We start from the raw sequence: 20,613 nt of genomic DNA, 5'->3' as shown, positions 1-20,613 counted from the left end.
GATTGAAATTACCCGCCGTTGCCCAGACGTGAGACCAAAAGAGACATTTAATTGGAAATGTTTCAATATAAACAAAGAGAATATAGCGTCTTTTCCTGAAACGTGAGAGCAAATCGCATTTAAGCGCTCGGAGATTGCATCAGCAAATTCATTCGTCGCTTAACGCTCAAGTGAGTAGTATTGTGTTTGCTATTTTGTTGTGTTTAGTGTAACAGTTTCAGTAAACTAGAACAATTAAAGGACATTTTACGGTCGGATACTGATAAAGTAAGTTACTGTATCATAATAAATGCTATGTAAAAATGATTGCTATTAGTCATTGAAAAATTACCAATTTTGTGAATTGCATTTCCTTTGTTCTCTTTCTCATAGATAGACGTTAGTGAAAACATACGATAAAATGAAGATTCTTATTCTTTTGGTGGCCTTTGTAGCGGCAGCAAACGCAGTGTCCATTTTCGAATTAGTCAAAGAAGAATGGCAAGCATTTAAGGTATTTTGATTTACTTTTTCTTGTTAATTATATAAAGTACCGTATAATTTTGATTCTGCGGAAACTAATGAGCTGATTCAAGTTCAATGACGCAGTTTGCTCTATGCTGGGTCATTCGTCTGCGTGTTGGTGTTTGTTTTTTTTTGTCGCGTCTGACTATAGAAATAAACATTTTGTCCATTTTACACCGGAAAGGTTTCCTATAATGTAAAGCGGCAGTAATGTGATCCACACGGGTTGTAAAGAATATGGATGTATTGTGTGGAAAATATAATACATCTCGCATCACGTTTTTATTTCCTCAAGAGAAAACGTAATGTTTACAACATGATGTGCTAACTGATTTTAAATTTCTATTATACATACATGTTACCTCTTTGTGTATATTTATTTGCTGTTGCCATTTTTGCTTATTACCTATAAGGTTTGGCAAGCGACTAACAGAAAAATGTTACCTTCATTTGTGTGTTCGAAGTGTGAAAGTTAGGCACAGTTGATAATAACAAAGAGAAAATGGAGATACCGAACTGCAGGTTTTACCTGGGAGCCAGAGTTGCCATTGTTATTATTTTACTGTAAAGTGATAGTTTTTTCAAAAAAAAAAACACCATAACACAATTTTTTTCTTGGAAAAATGCAGATTTGCATAGATTTCTACTGTCCAAACAAAGATTGCGAAAAGGCAACTCTGCTGCGAGCTTATTGTAATCCAAGATTTGTTTAGCTGTGTAAGTTAAATTGGTTTGTTTTTTTTTTTGTTTTATGTTACCTGTATATCCTGTATATACTCGGCTTTGCAAATTTGAACAACATTATCAAATACTCTGACATTGAACACAGTGAGAATTCTACTCTTACCCAGAAATTCTTTTCATGACTCATCCAATGCATTGTCTATTATAGACACAGCTGCGAACCTTCCGAGAATTGAAAATGAAAATTGTTGAACTTTGATTATTTTAAAAGACTCGTTTTCTTAGGGTAAAGCAAACAGTATGAGTTTAAGCATGTTCTCACATACAAAAAAAAAAAATCCGTCAGAAATGATAATTGTAAAGTAAATTTTTTTTTTTGGATAATTGCAACATTGACTCACGTTGACGTGTGTGTGATTTATTTCTCCCAAAAAAGTCTCCCAGTTAGTCTTTTCCATAACCTGAAATAGAAACATCGTTTTCAACAGGAAAGTACTTCATTGTTTGTACACTAATTTGTATCGCACTATAAACATGAATAACCAGTTTCTGATTCATTTGTGAATAATTAGATCTCTTATTTTATCATAAGAATAAGATTAAAATTCTTTTGGTTCGAATTATAAAAGTAAATATTTATTTCCCCCATTTTGCCAATGTTTACCCGCATTCACATCAATAGGTTTAATTATTTACTAACATCATTCCTGTATGGCCAACGCCAGCATATTTCCGAACCAATGTTGACCATCAGATTTCCGAACCAATGTTGACCATCAGATCGTTTTCGAATATACGCGTTGCTCCGAAATCAACAGGAAAGAAATTATTACTACTCCCCTTTCTGTTTAACTGATATTGCAACTTCGCCAACCGAAAACATTTTACAGATAGGAGGGACCGTTGACGTGCAGCAAACGTGAGTCAGACTTAAGCGCAAAAAATGCGCTTGTTGTTCGGCGTATTCTGGATTCGAACGGTCAAGAAACGGTCGACTGATGCGTTTCGAAGTAAATATGGGTCGTACCAATAGGCGTTCACAAAGGGTTCACTGGTTGATAACGAGTAATCTGAGTCGGTTGCGTCATTCTGCACTGCATACCGCCCAGTTTAATGGCATATTGAGTATCTCGCGGAAAGAACGTAAATAACGAAAAGCATGTGTGATCCTGATCACCATAATTTCCTTACTGATGTTTTATTTTGTGCTATTGCGCATGTTTTTGTCCAAATACAACAAAATTTACTTCGCTTTTGACCTCAATGCAAATGTCAGCAAACAACCCTGTTTAAACACACGCGACTAGAGTATGGTGAGATTATTATATTAGCCGAACTAATGAAAGTCTTATCAATGCTTTAGAAAGTGTGTCATCCGCGTAATCATATGTAAAGTGAATAGCCAATTTCCTCAGCTGTTCAATGGCTAGAATAATAGAAATTCGAAAAATATGTTGGAATATCGTTCAACGTAACGTTTCAGTAATCCTCAAAAATAGTTTATGATTATGTTACATCCATTATCCATAAACCTATGCGTTATGTTATGTATGATGAGTCTTTTCAATAAATATTGTGAAGTTATTGATTTAACGATGTCACGAAATGCTCTTAGAAAAATATTGAACACTAGAATTACGTAACTATATTTGTGATGTTAGCAATAGTTTTTAAGATGTAGTCTACTATGATTGACGGAAATAAATAAATAAATAAATCGGTTATACAACTTTATACTTGATTTTTTTCCAGCTTCAACACCGCAAAAAATATGATAGTGAAACCGAGGAACGGTTGCGAATGAAAATCTACGTACAAAATAAGCATAAAATTGCTAAGCACAACCAGCGGTACGATCTGGGCAATGAAAAATATCGTCTAAAGATTAACAAATATGCCGATTTGTTGCACGAGGAATTTGTTCAAACTCTGAACGGCTTCAACCGCACCAGTTCTAAGTAAGTTTATTTCATATTTCGCAGTCTATTTTTTCGCACCGGTCATGAATCACACGAGCATTATCCTATTACCGTTTGCACATGTATGGACTGTCCGGAAAAATTACTCTAAATGGAGGTGTGTCACATAACGTATCTTTTGGTTCTTTCTTTCTTTCCATGCACAAAGACCAATGCTGAAGGGAGTTAGAATCGAGGAGCCTGTCACATTCATCGAACCAGCCAACGTTGAAATGCCAACGACCGTCGACTGGAGAAAGAAAGGCGCGGTTACTCCAGTGAAAGACCAAGGTAATGGCGATCGGGACGAAGTATTCAGGCTTTTTCCTGTTCATATTACGTTTTCGTAAATCCTTATCCAAAAAGATATTTAATCCTTATCCAAAAAGATGTTTGAAAATTTTGAATTTCGTCAACAGCGTTCAAACATTTAGCGTGCATGGTTTCGAAATGTAACCTTTCAAAAACAAAACAAAAAATGTTAACACCCAGCAATCTGAGTATTTTATTCTCCGTTTTATAAAATAGCGTTATGAAAATTCTCATTGATTGATCAATTTTTCAGAGTTTTTGAAAATGTGTGCTACAAAAATTTTATTTCTAGTTCTCAAACACTAGAACTTCAATGAATGTTATGACCGTAGGCCGTAAGATTTTTGCACAGGATGAGTAAAGCAAACGCTTTTACTCATATGGTCTATTTTGTTTTGTTTTTCTTTCGATCAGATCACGGAGTTTACAATTTCGTTTTTTTTTTTCAACTATCTCAAAATATTTTTCACGTTATTGTTACGTGAAATTTCCTGTACTTATTCATTTTCTGTCAGTTTTCATGATTTATGTAACAAACATAACATCTACGTGAAAATCACATGCATACTATGTTTTATTACGTAGTATCTACGTGAACTTGGCAACGTCAAACAGAATGAACTCTCCGTGCGAAAATATACAAGAATCAAAATGGCGAAGCTGTTGTGTAATTCGGTCTCTGAACATAAAATTGATTTCACCGATGGCTTGCCAATGAGTGAGATTTAGAAAAACCATAATTCGACATGGAATCTTTAGCTTACAGATTTTGCACAGGTTCAGTTCAAAGATTCAGGAGTTACCTGAACATAGCAGCTAACAGTAATTATCGACGATGAATGTCTTAATATTTGCCAGTTTTTATGTCGTTCAACCCATTTTCGAATTGGAAATTTGGCATCCCCGTGCGATTTATCTAGCAACATATTTAAAAAAATTCTGAAATCTAATTTCTCTCTTAAGAATTTGGGAAACCACAATCGAAATTTATACGTTTCATAAAACGTAGTAGCTATTCGTTAATCAAATGCTTTTCACTTTACCGGTAGTTAAATTCTACATGAAAATCACATGAAACGCATATGTCTACTGAACAATATTCACAGGATAAATCATATCACTAGATCATGATGAACTCAAATGACAATCACGTAAAATCTACGTGAAAATGACAGTGGAAAATATTCACATAACTTTTCCGGTAATCATAACGTGAAAATTATTTTGAGTGAGTATAGACGAATCCCTTTTAATTTTTTTTCACATTTTTTTTACAAGAGTCAATGAAGGTCAATAAAATTTGTCGATGAATTTTACCTAACCGGTGCTATTGATACTCTTAAACTTCGCGCAACGCGATATCGGTTTGTTTTGACAGGTTGTGCGATCGCCGTAATAAACAAAAGATTTTTTAAAGTGAAATCACTGTTCACGTCAATTAATTTGTAATTGCAGGTCACTGTGGATCGTGCTGGTCCTTCTCGGCAACCGGTGCTCTCGAGGGTCAACATTTCCGCAAAACCGGAAAACTGGTTTCGCTCTCAGAGCAGAATCTGGTCGATTGCTCTGGTAAATATGGCAACAACGGCTGCAATGGTGGAATGATGGATTTCGCATTCCAATATATTAAGGATAACAATGGTATCGATACGGAGAAGGCCTATCCCTATGAGGCTATCGACGACACTTGCCATTATAACCCGAAGGCCGTCGGAGCTACTGACAAGGGATTCGTTGATGTTCCTCAGGGTGATGAAGAAGCACTACAGAAGGCTTTGGCGACGGTAGGACCGGTATCTGTTGCTATCGATGCTTCCCACGAATCGTTCCAGTTCTACTCGGAAGGTGTGTACTACGAGCCACAGTGCGACTCACAGAACTTAGATCACGGTGTAAGTAACGCGAACAACTTTTTTAAACGTCAATGATAGTCATTATAATATATTCCTAATAGGTCTTGGCTGTTGGGTACGGCACTAGCGATGATGGCGAAGATTATTGGCTAGTGAAAAACTCTTGGGGAACCACCTGGGGTGATAAGGGCTATGTGAAGATGGCCCGTAACCGTGATAACCATTGTGGAATTGCTACTGTGGCAAGTTACCCATTGGTCTAACTGCATTATGAATAATGCGTGATTAAAATGTACGTTTGAGCGAGCGAACTCTATTTTAACTTTCAGTTTAGCAATAGATAATTTTACTCAGCTGATTAAAGTGTTTTACATGTTGTTTTACGGTGAACCTCGTGCCAAATACTTTCAAGCCTATTAAGGCTATTACATAAAAATATAATTAGAAGAGACAGTACGAACAAATTTCTGAGCTTTTATTTCTGTAATAATTTTGTGAGGTATTGTCTGTGCGTAAGTTCATTGTAATTTCTGTAAGTATGTTATAAATATTTACAAATAAATTTAAATGGGTTATACTTATTTTAAAATATATAAGATAAAATAGATGACATCCATAATTTTCCACATAATGTTATAGGTTTGAGTTTTATTTGATTTTTTTAGCTTTTTAGTCATCCAAAATTTTGAAGAAAAAAAAACGAATAAATCTGATTATTTTTTAAACAAATCTGTTTATGCTAGTGCGGATTTTCAATCACCCTGTGAATGAAAAGTTTTACAATATAAAAAAAAATAATGTTCATTGCTTGTAATATTGCTGAGAAGCGAAAAATACTCAGCTAAAAACCCATTCTTCAGCTTTTGATTGCAGAAAGTACACTTCGATTTGAACACGTTGAACTAGCTTTTACCCGAGCTCGTGCTAGCATCATGAGGTGTGATAATATAAAAAAATTAACTGATGAAGGAATGTTTATTTTTACTCCCAGTTTTAATTCTTTTTAATCCACGCTGTTGCGAGAGTTAATAAAAGTATACCAGCGTGTTTTGGCACCTACACCACTACACTGCCGTGATATAACATTTATGACATACATCCATTTGATCAGTTTTTCAGTACGGCCCAAAAACGAACGGGTTACTCGTCACTTTTGTATTGGAATTGTGCATACGTCATTTTGTTTTCTTGATTTTATGCAAAATACGAATAAGTAACAACAAACAGAAAGATGGGTCAGAATTCGTGAAACGGATCACTAAAATTCGCGATGTCTAATTTTTTCAAATAAGTATTAAAAACTTGAAGAGTTTCACTCGGCAAGTTGATTTTCCAATTTTTTGAATTTGATTAAATTTGCAAGTTGTTATTGTCATTTGAAATTTAGGTCAAAATTGTTCTTAAACAGACATAGCTTTAAAAATATTGCATCGAATTTGATGAAATTTTCACAGCAGATGCATCCTAAGTAGTAGTTTACGAAAATAATTTTTTTGGAGAAAAAAATATTTTTTCAATAGTAACTATTTAAAACAATATGTTGAAAATCTATGTTCTGAGGCACTGAAAAATCTGAAAAAAATCACAAGTATTTTTGACGAAATTTCGAAACTGCCATGAAAATTTCGCGGTGGTGATATTTTTTGATCAAAAGATATGGGCCTTCAAAGTTGGTGCCAAGTGCATTTTCAAGCGAGAAGCGAGTGAGCTGTACTACTATTGACAATCCCAGTTTCAGTTATATGCAAAAATTCTGTAAGGTTTGTAAAATTAGTTTTATAAAAATGATTTTTAGTCGCAAAATAGTCAAAATATGCTTAGTCCGTTACCGATCTTAATGATGAAGACAGTATATTTTATGCCCCTTACAACTCGCAAGCCTACCTACACATTTTACTAAAAAATTAATGCAGAGTTTAGTTAGGGGACAACCGTACAGAAAGCATCAGCGGGTTAAGATCGCCCGTGCTATTACTTTTAGCCATTATGGTGCACTTTTTGGTATAAGAACTGAAGAAAACTTGGTTTAGGAGCATTTCTAGCTTAAAAATGCGTTGCGGCACCAACTTTGAAGGCTCATCTTTTGATCAAAAAATATCACCACCGCGAAATTTTCAGGGCAGTTTCGAAATTTCGTCAAAAATACTTGTGATTTTTTTCAGATTTTTCAGTGCCCCAGAACATAGATTTTCAACATATTGTTTTAAATAGTTACTATTGAAAAAATATTTTTTTCTCCAAAAAAATTATTTTCGTAAACTACAACTTAGGATGCATCTGCTGTGAAAATTTCATCAAATTCGATGCAATATTTTTAAAGCTATGTCTGTTTAAGAACAATTTTGACCTAAATTTCAAATGACAATTACAACTTGTAAATTTACTCAAATTTAATAAAAATTGGGAAATCAACTTCCCGAGTGAAACTCTTGAAATTTTTAATACTTATTTGAAAAAATTAGACATCGCGATTTTTGGTGATCCGTTTCACGAATTCTGACCCAGATACCAAAAGATGGGTCTTCGAATAACGAACAAATTGGCATAAGAATTCCATATTTGAAAAAATGGCGCTTACGTCAATCTGCGAGATTACGATAGCACAGGACCCTTACTTTTTTCTCTGTATGCAGTGTCGTCATACTCGTCACCAAATCCAGGAATATTTTGCTCGGGTGTTTATTATGCTACAAACTTCGTGTTACCTACTATAAAATCACTCTATTTTTTCGAACTTATTGTGCATGCTTATCGTCTCCGTGCGTTTGCTTGTTGCTCTACTATACTTGCGGCTACGAAGCGCCCTTAAGCGCTCCTGGTTCCATGCTATAGCATTTATAAATACAATAAAAGTCAATCAACGGACTCCGAATTAACTAAAAAACAATTTTCCGACTCACGAATGGTCAAATGCGTACGAATAAAGCACAAATGATAAAAATCATGATGAGTAGAACATGGTGTAACGGTTTGACTAAAAAGTAGGTGCGGGGTGAGGAAGCGTTGTTTTACTTTGGAGGGTTGGAGACGAGGCATCACTATGCAACAGCGAATAACTTTTGCGTGTTTGTTGATATATCCTTACTAACTAGGCAATTGAAAACCGCGAATTCAGGTGTTTTAAGTTAGAAATTGTTTCTTAAATTATGAATATTGGTAGCAAGGTATGTAGCATTGCCATATTTATAATTTAAATGCTTCCAAATGATATATTATGTGTTGCGATAATTTTTATGCCCTAGTTGTTTATAAACAAACCTACTTGCTGGCAATTTTTTTCTAATATGGCCGATTCTGCTTTTAACATACCGTTACACCATGTCTTTACACATCATGGATAAAAATGGTACCACATAACATACAAGACATGATCTCCTCGATTGCTAGGATTGCTCAAGACCAAGACTAAAGGTTCAAACACAATTGATACGTTGCGGCAGTTTGACAGTTAGCCCATACATTTTCTGTCAAATTAACGTCAACGCAACGCAAACATATCCATTGTGCTTGGGCCTTAACAGTCTCTCTCCCAAGCCGAAACTCGGTCCTCCGACGACTGACTTGTTAGGCCAGCATCGTACCTTGAGACCATCTGACATGACATAACATTAACCCGAATAAGCCCAGAATTCCCTGTAAATATTTGACTTTTTTCAACTTTGGATACCTGCTGCGTCCACGTACAAAACTAAACTAACTCGATGTGATTTTCTCTTTCAAGCGGCATCTATTAAGGTTCATAAAAGTACTCCCAAATGATGGAAATGTCAATAAATTTCATTTTAAGTCGAAAAATGTACAATTTGTCAATGACCCGAATCAACCCTATGACGCCATATGGCATCATTGGGTTGATTCGGGTCAGGGCCGGCGGTTCATGTGGGTAGTAGTACCCACTCGGAAAATGTCTCTGTGGGTACTTACCCACACGGAATTATCCCCCTCCATTGCTTACTACCCACTCGGGAAAATAATGTGACGCCGGCCCTGATTCGGGTTAAACATTAATTGGCATTGAAGCTATCAGCAAACCAACTAGTTCAGATAAACTTGTTGAAATAAATTAATTGAAGCACTTCCAGCACCATAAATTTGAATGATTTTATTGGAGTCAAAATTGAACTCTTGTGTGTTAGAATTACTTGATAAACTATAAACCCAGTAGACATCAATTAAATGAATTAACCACCGTGAATGTAGAATGTTTCATTTGAATCGAATATCAACGAAAATGAAATGATTGGTCTGACGGCGAATGCAAACGGCTCGAGGAGTCGGAGAGAAGAATGCAGCACGGGCGAGAATGCTGCAACACCGTACGAGAGCGAACATGGAACGATACCGACAGGCACGGAACAGCCAAAACTCAGTCCTCCGAAGGAAGAAGCGCTAGCAAGTGCACCGATATCGGGTAGCGATGGAAGAGCTGCACCAAGCTAACGACACTCAAAAGTTCTACGAGAAGCTGAACAGCTCCCGTAAAGGCTTCGTGTCGCAAGCCGTTATGTGCAAGAGCTTGGACGGTAACCTCCTTACAGACGAGTGTGAGGTAAATGAAATGTGGAAGCAGCACTGCGACGAGCATCTAAACGGCGATGCAGTAGAGCGCGAGGACGGTACGGCAACTGATCTTGGTGCACGAGTAGAAGACATCAGGATTCCAGCCCCCGATCTCCTAGAGGTGGAGAAGGAGATTGGCCGGCTGAAAAACAATAAAGCTGCTTGAGTGAACAAACTTCCCAGGGAGTTATTGGGGAAGCACTGGCTAGAGCCATGCACTGGGTCCTTGTCAAGGTTTAGGAGGAAGAACGAGTACCGGAGGAGTGGATGTAGGGTATTGTGTGTCCCATCTATAAAAAGGGCGACAAGCTGGAGTGCTGCAACTATCGGGCTATCACTCTGCTGAACGCCGCCTACAAGGTACTCTCCCAAATTTTCTACGTCGACTATCACCATTTGCGAAGCAGTTCGTGATATTCGCGGTTCGGCAGGTTATGCAGAAATGCCGCGAATATAACGTGCCTACACATAATTTTTTCTTCGATTTTAAATCGGCGTACGACACAAACGATCGGGACCAGCTATGGCAAATTATGCACGGCTTTGGATTTCCGGACAAACTGACGCGGTTGGTCAAAGCGACGATGGATGTGTGTAGTTCGAGTAATGGTGGGCACTCTCGAGCCTTTTCGAAACCCGAAGGGGTCGAAGGCAAGGTGATGGTCTCTCGTGCCTACTGTGTAACATTGCCCTGGGAAGTGTCATTAGAAGAGCGGGGATTAACACGAGTGGCACGATATTCCAAAAGTCGGTTCAACTGTTTAGTTTCGCCGACAATATCGACATTGTGGCCTGGACCTTTGTGAAGATGGCGGATACGTACATCGGACTAAAGGCTGAAGCCAAACCAAACGGATTGGACTGGTCATCAATGCATCGAAGACGAAGTACATGAAAGGAAGGGGTTCACGAGAAGACAGTGCTAACCTCCCACCTCGAGTTCAAGTTGGTGGTGATGAAATCGAGGTGGTCGATGAGTTCGTGTATTTGGGCTCACTGGTAGCTGCCGATGACGATACCAGCAGAGAAATTTAACGGCGCATTATTGTAGGAAATCTACAAGACGATGATCAGATAAGTCCTCTACGGGCATGAGACATGGACTATGCTAGTTGAGGACAAACGCGCCCTTGCGGTCGTTGAGCGGAAGGTGTTGCGTACCATCTTCAGTGGACTGCAGATGGAAAACGGAGTGTGGTGAAGGCGAATGAACCACGAACTGCAGGAGCTGCTTGGGGAGCCATCTATCGTCCACACTGCTAAGCCCGGTAAAGATGGTTCTTGAAACCAATCCGTCAGGGACGATACGTAGAGATGCACAGCGGGCAAGGTGGATCGATCAGGTGGAAGACGACCTGCGGACCCTACGCAGACTGCAGAGTTGGTGAACTGCAGCCATGGACCGAGTGGAATGAAGACGACTCTTCTGTACAGCAAAGGCCACACCACGGCTTGGGACTGTTTGGTAAAGTAAGGTATCAACGAAAATATGAAAACGAAATATGCTGTTTTTTCATATTTATTTGTAATACACATCTATACAATTTGCGGATATAACATGTATAGTGTTGCAGTAGTAGAATTAGATGTATAATAATTGGTTCGTAATACAAATAGTGTATTACAGCAATTCGCATAAACACATCAGCGACGGTTCGCTATTTGCCTCTTGGTAAAAACTGCATGATTTATTTTCCTTACAAACTCGCCAACTCTCCTGGTCTTGGTAAGTGGGTAACATATAAGAGATTAAATTTTGTTTGCTTTTGGTTTTTAACAGTGCTTGCCGTTAGTGTAGAGTGGCCCATGCGTTGTTCCATTCGAAGAGCCTTTACTCACAGAACCGTTTGAAATTTTACATTTTTTTGTTGGTGGTTCAGTTGAAGATACATCTAGGTTAAACTGTGAAAAAAAAACATTTTTAAATTGTGAAAAGAGATAATTTTAACGATTGCATACCCGATGCTCGAGCGACATGTGGCTAAGCGGTGGCAAACCCACGCAAGCGCGGAGGATGTTTTCGATTGCTGTTCTTTGCCGGAAGAGAGAATTCACTACCGGTGTACCTTCTGGGACCAACGGTGCTTTGCACAAATAGCTTAGTAACGAGAGGACCGAACGGAAGGGCACGTACTCATCATCAGACTCTGCCCGCTTTTTTATTTGAACTCGAGAGCAGAGCTCTCCCAGTATTGCTAAATCCAATATGAGCGGTGCCGCTAGCAATGAATCCTCGCAGGTGTTGTGAATTACCAGCGTGTTATGCCCACCAAGCATAATCTGGCTGGTGTATTCATCCATAGCGCGTTTGCTGTCACCTAAACATTTGAAATTTGAATCTCTCAATCTGGCCACAGAAGTAAATCAGGTGTATTGACTAAATTAATTTCCTCACCTACATACGGTACATATTTAATAACCACACAATGGTCTGGGTGCTCATCTGGTTTATACAGAATATTGTTCGATGCTACCATGTCATCTACGACGTTGCTCTTTGATATCTACAAAGAAAATCAAATTCAACCAATGTTCTAAACAGACTTATTCTATGGCTTACCTCCTTAGATCGGAATTGCTGTGGAGCAGACAGATTTTTGCCGTCATTGTTACCCAGATGATTGTAACTTACAATTGATGTTGGCTTAATACCAGCGGATACGAGAAAATCGACAAGCACAGATTTAAGTTTTGTTTGACCCGATTTAAAATCATCGCCAGCGATGAATGCTTTTTTGTGTTCTGCAAGTTCAATTACCCCTGGTACAAACGTGTTTTGCGGTGAACCGTTGATGTAGATACACTGTTTATGAGTTCAAAAATGCAATACTCGTTATGTCAACAATTTTTGTGTGTACTTACACCTTCATTGATCGCTGCCATCGCAAAGATTGTTGAGGGAGAAATTTCAGTTTTATTATCTTTGAGTGAATTCTCCAACTCGATCATTGTTGTATTCAGTCCTGATTTAATTTCTGCAAAACGTTCCGTATTTGCCGTCCATAATACAACCACCTTTTCGACGCCACTATTCTGTTTAAACTGGCGAATATCCTTCACTATTTGCTCATACTGCTCATAACGGGTACCCGATATAACATTATCAGCGCGTTCTGCCTGGTTGGCAGCTATGAAGTCCGGATCATATATCGATGGTCGAGGCTTGAGTTGGGATAATTTCTTGTATACCTGATCCTGCAGTTGAACCTCTAGAACTTTGGCACGAACCATAGCATCACCAACGTTCATAGCACTAATGTCCCATCCATCAACTACAATATCATCCGGACAGATCATTGGAATCAATTTATTCATTGGAATATGAACATCCTGGCCGCTGGCATCCGTTCCCAGAAGAACCGTTGAGGCTTGCGTTATCGAACCATACCAGTTGGCTTTTTGTGTACCGGTGCGAGTTCTCCATTCCAAGCCACGCTTGTTGGCTTCTAAGGCTGCCGTCAGAGTGGATCCATTGTTACCACCCCAACCTACCAGCATAAGTCCTAGGCGGGGTACGCGACGTCCGGTGCGAATGTTAAGCTCAGTCGTTTCAGGCCGTACCTGCAATAAACAAAAATGTTTTCGAAATAAGACAATTAACTCTCTGATGGGCACATCATGAAAACAATGTTTCAATTACATAAACTACATTGCTTAACAATCCCCGGATGGCATTTCTTCATATAACTTTCGTAAAAATTGCATTATATTCGAAAACTCTGCTAAAAAGCCAGATAATAACATTTTGTTAACGTTCTTCACAATCGCTTTTTATATCTCTGCAGGCACGTGCCAGAAAAAAGTCATAACCCGATTTCTGTCGGGTAAATGAAATAAATATCCAGACGAAAATAAATCACCAAAATCTTATCTCTGATTACAACTATTTGTTATACTTGATATCGAATGTAGTCGCATCGATATTGCTCCCTCGGTAACAACGTGAAAGCTACCAACAGACGCGATAATCGTGCATCGTACGATCGAACTAGGTATGTTAAGCTGCCGGCTGGCTAATAATCTTCAAGCACACCTCCGTCCAGATATCGCACGATGTTTGAGCAACGAGCAAACTACCTATCAGTTATCGATTGACTACAGCACACATCCTCAACACCTTCCTTTAGGTACATAGAATATCGCATAGTACGTAAGCAAAATAATTCGCAGCTGGCACGTGGCGGACATTTCCGATTTGAAATGTAGAATAAAAAATTTAATCTACAGGTATATATATTTATTTACTTAGAAAATAAATGCAATTTGCAGTGTCACTCACTCATTGATAATGTACGGCTTTATCTTTATCTGTGCGTGTTTGTTTAAGAAATATCAACATATTTCGGAATATCAGGCGATTTTCCGAAGCGAAAAAGTTTAATATAAACATTCAAGGCTATGCATAACAAGTTTGAAATAAATCCGAACCCTTCTTAATTTGGCAGCATATTTTTAAAAAATTTCTCAAATGTTTTGAAATAAATTTGATTTTTATCTTTCAAATGCGGAAATAGAATATACTGAATGAGATTCATCATAAAGCTAAAAACGTTGTAAATTAGGTAATTCGACATATGCAAATATATCGTGAAACCAGTTTGATTAAGTATATGCCAATAAATCTAGGTAGATAATTTATTCAAATGATATGCAGCAGTGAATCCAGACTTAGCAGTGCACGTGTTTCGTTGATAAAGAGATACATTATCGGAACAACGGCTTTTTGGCTTGCCAAATCCAGTTGCCGCGTTGATAATGGCTGCGATGTCTTAAGGGTTCTTCAGGTTGACCTCATTAAAAAATTTATGATCCTGTCGATAGTGGATTGTTCAAATGAACTTTGTTGAACCCAAAATATTTTTTTTGCACTGTTTGAACGTTCTTACTAAGAAGTAGATACGAGTATATGTACGTGGCTTTCTGATAACGAGTAATATAAACGAAGTGACTTGTAATTTTGTCGTAAAATCCGAATTTTCTGATTGTCTCTTTTTCATGACTCTGTACTATTTCGACTTGATCTGATGTCATGCGAAGGGGAATTGGATCATCAAAACAATTCACTGTAGGAACATGATTTTGTACTTACTGTGCTAGAATAGTTAAATTATGGTTCAATTATTGGAATTTAATAGATAAATGCGTAAAAGTCAATTGAACTGCAATAGTGGAACAATATATTGAAAATGTAAATTAGTTATTTATTCAATAAATCGTTTTCAATTTGTGCTCAACGCAAAACTACAAAACCTAATATAATTAGTTCAAGCTGTGTATATTGTAATATTTCATCCATCGATGTATTATTAACGATGCAAAACTGAACCAGCCGAGATCCACTTCCGCGCGAGATATTACGTGGTTAACAGGATCGATAATTAAATTCTATTTTTAGCAACACGGGATGAGCACCACACAGGGAATAAATGTTTACAGTTATCGATTTTGACACCAAGCCTGTTTACAGCGACGCCCTTGACCATGAATGTTCTTACTTACCGTGAATCCGGTGGAACCATTAGCAACAACCGACGTAGTCTGATACTGGTAATCCACCTGGATGTAATCGTCACTGTAATGCACATTTGGCGACAGGACATTGAGGTCAGCAGCCATCGTCAGCTATGATTTAGTCAGAGAAGCACCGTTTATTCAAATTGAAATCCTTTTTTTAGTGCAGAATGTGTGCAAGCGACAATGTTCCAGGTGGTTCCAGAAGAGCTTCAACAGCAACCCGATGAAATGGAGAAAAATACAACTTTCGAGCACACGAGTTGGGTAAGCACTGTTCAAAATGGATAACACATCATTTCTCATTGGCTTCCAGGCTCCAGCCAGGGTTGCCACATTTAAATCTGTGTTTTCCCTTGGAAAAATCAGAACATCTGTATCTGGAACAAAAATATCTGTAAAAAAAATCTGTGTTGTTTAAACACAAGAAACTATTTTTATTTTTTAAGTTTTTATGGTACATAAACCAAATTTTTAGCTTAAAATGTGTGAGGAGTTGAAAATATGTTCAATTTGCTCAATATTTAATGAAAAAAACAAGGATTGTTTTTGAAAATTATTGTCAATTACGAAAAATCTGTACTTTTCGACGAAAATCTGTATATCTGTATATACAGATTCTGTACCGTTTTTTCGGCCAAAAATCTGTAAAATACAGATTAATCTGTACATGTGGCATCCCTGGTTCCAGCCGGCTAAACGTCATTGTTTATATATGAGTGTGTGTGCGTAAACAAACTCGAACCGTTCTCTAACATTGTTTTATCATTAGTCGTCCAATGGACAACACAAACAAGTTTAAACTTCTGTGTTAGTTCAGAACTGAAAAGGACGTGTATGCACAAAACACAAAAATGAGAGAGCAATTAGTGATGTCCGATTTTCCCAACTAATCAATTACTGCATTCGCTACCAATAACCGACGCCAAATAACGATAATTCGTAATAATCGATAAATTTTCGAATCGGTTTACAATTCGATTGAGAAATAGTTGGTTATTGTCGCAGTTCTTCAACTCGACTAATCGAGAAATAAACGGACATCACCATAAACCTTTTTCGGTAGAAGAGTGGAATTTGGATCGAATATGGGATAGCGATTTGAATAGAAGCTTGTGATTTGAGGAAATTTTCTTTTTTTGTGTTCAAAATTATCAAACTCAAATAAGCACGTATTGCAAGCAGAACAGTTTTCTCCTTGATTTGAGGGAACCCCTCAAATGTGGTGGAATGGATTCTGTGGGTGACGGAATTAAGAGAATAAAGCTCTCTTTTCAGAATTTAAAATTTGTGTTTTTTTTTTGTGGAATAAATGCAGTTTTTTTATTAAAGAAATGCATGAAACATTTTTATTTCTTAATTCTTTCAACCATTGAATAAACGTGATTTTATAAGAAATATAAGATTTTCAAAATAGAAGAGACATGTCTTAGACTGCATGTCGCACTAAGTTGTACTTCTATGGAGTTAAATTAAACTTTATATAAGATTTACAAATTTGCCTCATTTGTAGCAACCAATTTTTAAAACGCTCAAGTTTTTAAATAATTCAAATTTTCGAAATATCCAATATTGCTTACTCAGTAAATTACTAGTTAGTCGGTGGGGCAGGTGGTGGTGGCGGAGGAGGTAGCATTCCGGCGGTGCTAAGAGCGTAAGCAAATGGATTAATAACCCGCTGCGGGTTATTAGATTGATGTATATTATGATGCCAACTATGTCCATTTTGTCTACCACGGGTGTTGCCCCGTCCCCGTGTCCTCCTGTGGAATACGCGATTATGTTGTTCCCTATCTGGAGTTTGTCTACCTGTAGAGTTGTGACTGTTTCTACGGTTTCTTACTCTTCGTTCTTGCTCATCATCCGAGTAATCCAAAGCATATTCAGGAGCTTCGGTATCATCCAGCCAGCTGGCATCTGATCCTTTGTGTTTCATTAACTCGGACAAAATGATAAATTGAGTGTGTTCAGTTTGCGGAGCACAAAACACTGGAGCTCCTATTGTTATTCCCTTGTCGGTAACCTCTTGACGAGAGTTAAAAAGCACGCAATACATTGGAGCTGCAACTTGACCGATCACATCAAAGATTTTTCCAAGGGATCGTTTGCCCTTTTCTAGAAAAAGGACAGTGTCTATATTGAGCAGCTCAACTCCAGCATGGGATTGAACGATCACAATTTGCGCTACTACTGATTGAATGTACCCAATTGATTTACATTGCGCCTCAGGAACAGAAATCTGCAATTCTTGAATCGGAGGAAGCTCGTGGATCAGTGTTTCTCCTTTTCCTTTTATTGGAACAGGCGGGAGAGATTCTTCCCCAGATGAAAAACAATCTTCATCGGATCTAGAATAAAATAAATAATTGAGTATACATTCAACACAAAAACTCTAACTTTGATGCCTACTGATTGTCCTTTTCACTAGGTGCAGTTTCTACATCGCTAACAACGATGCTGTCCCTTTGACTGCGATATAGCATTTGATTTTCCACAACTTCCACACAGTCCTCGGAATCATCGGACTCCGCTTCTTGTTTAATAGATTGAGTTGCTACTCTAGGTAATTCTTCTTCCGAGTCCGTTATGTTTGACTCTGAGTCAGAACTGATATATTGTGATAAAAGTGATAGAGAACTATTGGCTATTTGCAAGACCGCCTGCGACTCTGTTGCTTGTTCCGTAGCAATCTGTTCTTGGTAGGAAGTTTTGTTGTTAATTGTTGGGACTGCAGATTGTCCTGTCGAATATGCAGTATTTTTTGTAAAATCCTTGAAAAACAATGTTATGTGTAATTTTGTTCATCTATCTTTATTACCTAAAATACTAACCTCCGCTAAGTCCATGTCGACATCTGATGGTTCATCCTTGTACACAGGTGTGTCTTGAAATATTTGTTCTGTGTTATTTGGCAGTTCCATCTCGTTCATATGATCAAGTTTTGGATCTGATGAAGCGTCGTTTTGGGTTTCCAAAGACGTTTTTTTTACGTCTGTTGAGATCTCATTCTCCCGAGGTTCTGTAAGGGACTGCTTCGCGCTCGTGCTGTTTGAACTGTCCTTTGTATTTTCTTCTATTGTTACTTTCTCGGCATTCATTATTTCTTTTGTGTAGAAAGCAACAATTGTCTTCAAATATATTGTAAACTTGGTTTTTTGTATTTTAAATAAAACCTTTAACTGGTTGTTTACGCTCAAAATTGTTTTTTTGAATAGTTAATTGTAGCTGATGCTGTTTAAACTACCAGTTAGGCTTGCAAATATTCAAATACACATGTTATTTTGAAGCACGTTTTGAATTGATATCAATAATCTCATAGTATTTGTCAAATTCAAAACAATGTTCAAAGGAAAGAGAGGACAAAAATCGTGAAAATCTCTCAGTTTTTCGTTTGTACTAAAAATCTCACATGCAAACAAAAACCAATGTAAGTGAAACACAGGTATATTACTACGCTAACCCACACAAAAAACATGAGGGATCATTCAAATAATACATAACGCTCTAGGGGGTGGAGGGGTATTCAGCGGAGCGTTATATTGCATGTGGCAAACATGTAAAATTGCGTTACATGGGGGTGGGTGGGTATTGAAAATTGCCAAATTCCGCGTTATGTAATATTTGAATGGTTCCTGATATGATGTTTTTGCCCACACTGTACACTGAAAATAAATCGCACGTTAATCCCTGATGCTCTTTACATATGAGTGTCAATAAACGAACCTAATCTTTTTTTTTATGTCGATCCATATCGATTTTTATTGGAATCCACGTTATTCTAACGTGTTTTGGCATTTGACGTGTGTAGCCATTTAAATCCGAGTGTAAAGTGATTGCTTCTGGTATGCATGACATGTCAAACCGCAGTGTAAGATACTTGATTTTGTGCTGTGAACTAAAACTCAAGTGTATTTTGATCATTTTGATACGTAGATATGAAATGTTTCATCTATTAGAACAGAAGTAAGTGGAATCCACTTGGCAGTAACGTGTCGTTTTTTTACATTGTAGATTGTCAGAACCATTTTATTTTACACTATAAAAATGTCACGATTACTTCAAGTGTTTTTGCACTTGATTTAATTCATCACACCACACTGCAAGTTAAAGTAATTTAGTGTTGGTTTCTCGATGATTAACACTTTCCAATGAAATGATCTTGCGTTGAAAACTGGTTAATGGAAATTACCATATCTTTTGTATTATCACGACTGTTTAACTCAATTGAATTACAGCTGCAATTCCAATTGACAAACGTCAAAACCATAAAGCGAAACACAACCAGTGACGATGGTGAACGGCGCAAGCAGCACATTTACCCAGAGATCAAAAATTTATTTGAGCGTAAGTTTTATTGAATCTTTTGAATTAGAAACAATAGAACGACTCTTTTACATATCCATATATTCACAGTGTAGTGTATGCCGAAGTTATTGAAAATTTTGCCGAAAACTTGTAGAGCTTTTCGCTGATTTAATAAAATCCAAATGTATATGTCCACGACGCAGCTATTTTGTTTACGTATCTTTTTTTGTTCCATATACACATTTGCATTTTTACAAGTTTCTTAACCGTTGAATGCATCTTATTTCATAGAGGACATAGCTTGTTCATCATATAGACCTCGTTCTAGTTAACTTTCGTAGTGTGGATTTCATGTGCGCTTTTATTATTGTGTAAGAGAGAATCGGTGCGAAACACCGTATCCGTGCGCGTTTGCGTCGATAGAACATAATAGAGCAGTCGTGCATGTCCCGGTGTAAACGCGTCTTCGGTCAGGGTAAGTTTTACTCATCTATGGGTTTTTCGATGTGTTATGACTTCGCAAGGTGTACCAAGACAGTTTATTAATTTCTCACGGTGACCGGTCAGCCGGAGATTGCTTGCTTGGATTTATTAAAACACGCTGCAAACCGGAGTAGGTTTCGCTCGGTCGATGGGGATCCTGATTAATCTAACGACGGCAGTTTAACCCAGTTTCAGTGGTCAGTTTTTAATTTTGATTTTTCTGTAAAAATAATGCATATCATAGAATATTTTTTTCGAACTAAATTTCCATTTTTAACAACGGCTTTTACCTGGTATATTTTACCAAATCTGTATCATATTTCCAGTTCGTTTATGAGATGCCAGATGTTTTTGAAAAATGTCTGCAACTGCTCGAAAAACTGGAAAAATCTGTGAAAAATCAAGCTGTGATTCGAAAAAATTTCGCTTGGGCAGACAAAAGT

At 37.5% G+C, this 20,613-nt stretch overlaps 4 protein-coding genes across 4 annotated transcripts in view; 2 read left to right on the top strand and 2 right to left on the bottom strand.

Moving 5' to 3' along the window:
- The window catches only part of LOC129725212 (nuclear inhibitor of protein phosphatase 1), a 489,093-nt gene that overhangs the window by 58,009 nt on the left and 410,471 nt on the right, over positions 1 to 20,613 (top strand). The window lies entirely within an intron of this gene.
- Positions 108 to 5,892, top strand: LOC129725213 (cathepsin L). The gene is made up of 6 exons (XM_055680767.1): positions 108 to 267; positions 373 to 493; positions 2,941 to 3,146; positions 3,316 to 3,437; positions 4,914 to 5,350; positions 5,413 to 5,892. The coding sequence occupies exons 2-6, from the start codon at positions 401 to 403 to the stop codon at positions 5,572 to 5,574; spliced, it is 1,020 nt and encodes a 339-aa protein (XP_055536742.1). The 5' UTR covers positions 108 to 267; positions 373 to 400; the 3' UTR covers positions 5,575 to 5,892.
- On the bottom strand, positions 11,360 to 15,674 carry LOC129725203 (inositol-3-phosphate synthase). The gene is made up of 6 exons (XM_055680746.1): positions 15,371 to 15,674; positions 12,734 to 13,432; positions 12,432 to 12,674; positions 12,267 to 12,375; positions 11,831 to 12,189; positions 11,360 to 11,773 (listed from the first exon to the last, which is right to left on the bottom strand). Exons 1-6 carry the CDS (start codon positions 15,485 to 15,487, stop codon positions 11,645 to 11,647), a joined length of 1,656 nt encoding a protein of 551 aa, XP_055536721.1. The 5' UTR covers positions 15,488 to 15,674; the 3' UTR covers positions 11,360 to 11,644.
- Positions 16,720 to 18,708, bottom strand: LOC129725209 (H/ACA ribonucleoprotein complex non-core subunit NAF1). Its single transcript, XM_055680757.1, has 3 exons — positions 18,214 to 18,708; positions 17,792 to 18,153; positions 16,720 to 17,730 (listed from the first exon to the last, which is right to left on the bottom strand). Exons 1-3 carry the CDS (start codon positions 18,478 to 18,480, stop codon positions 16,974 to 16,976), a joined length of 1,386 nt encoding a protein of 461 aa, XP_055536732.1. The 5' UTR covers positions 18,481 to 18,708; the 3' UTR covers positions 16,720 to 16,973.

Source organism: Wyeomyia smithii, chromosome 2, assembly GCF_029784165.1.
Source record: "Wyeomyia smithii strain HCP4-BCI-WySm-NY-G18 chromosome 2, ASM2978416v1, whole genome shotgun sequence".
Lineage (NCBI taxonomy): Eukaryota > Metazoa > Arthropoda > Insecta > Diptera > Culicidae > Wyeomyia > Wyeomyia smithii.
Note: the sequence above shows the minus strand (reverse complement) of the source record. Positions and strands in the feature narration are given on the sequence as shown.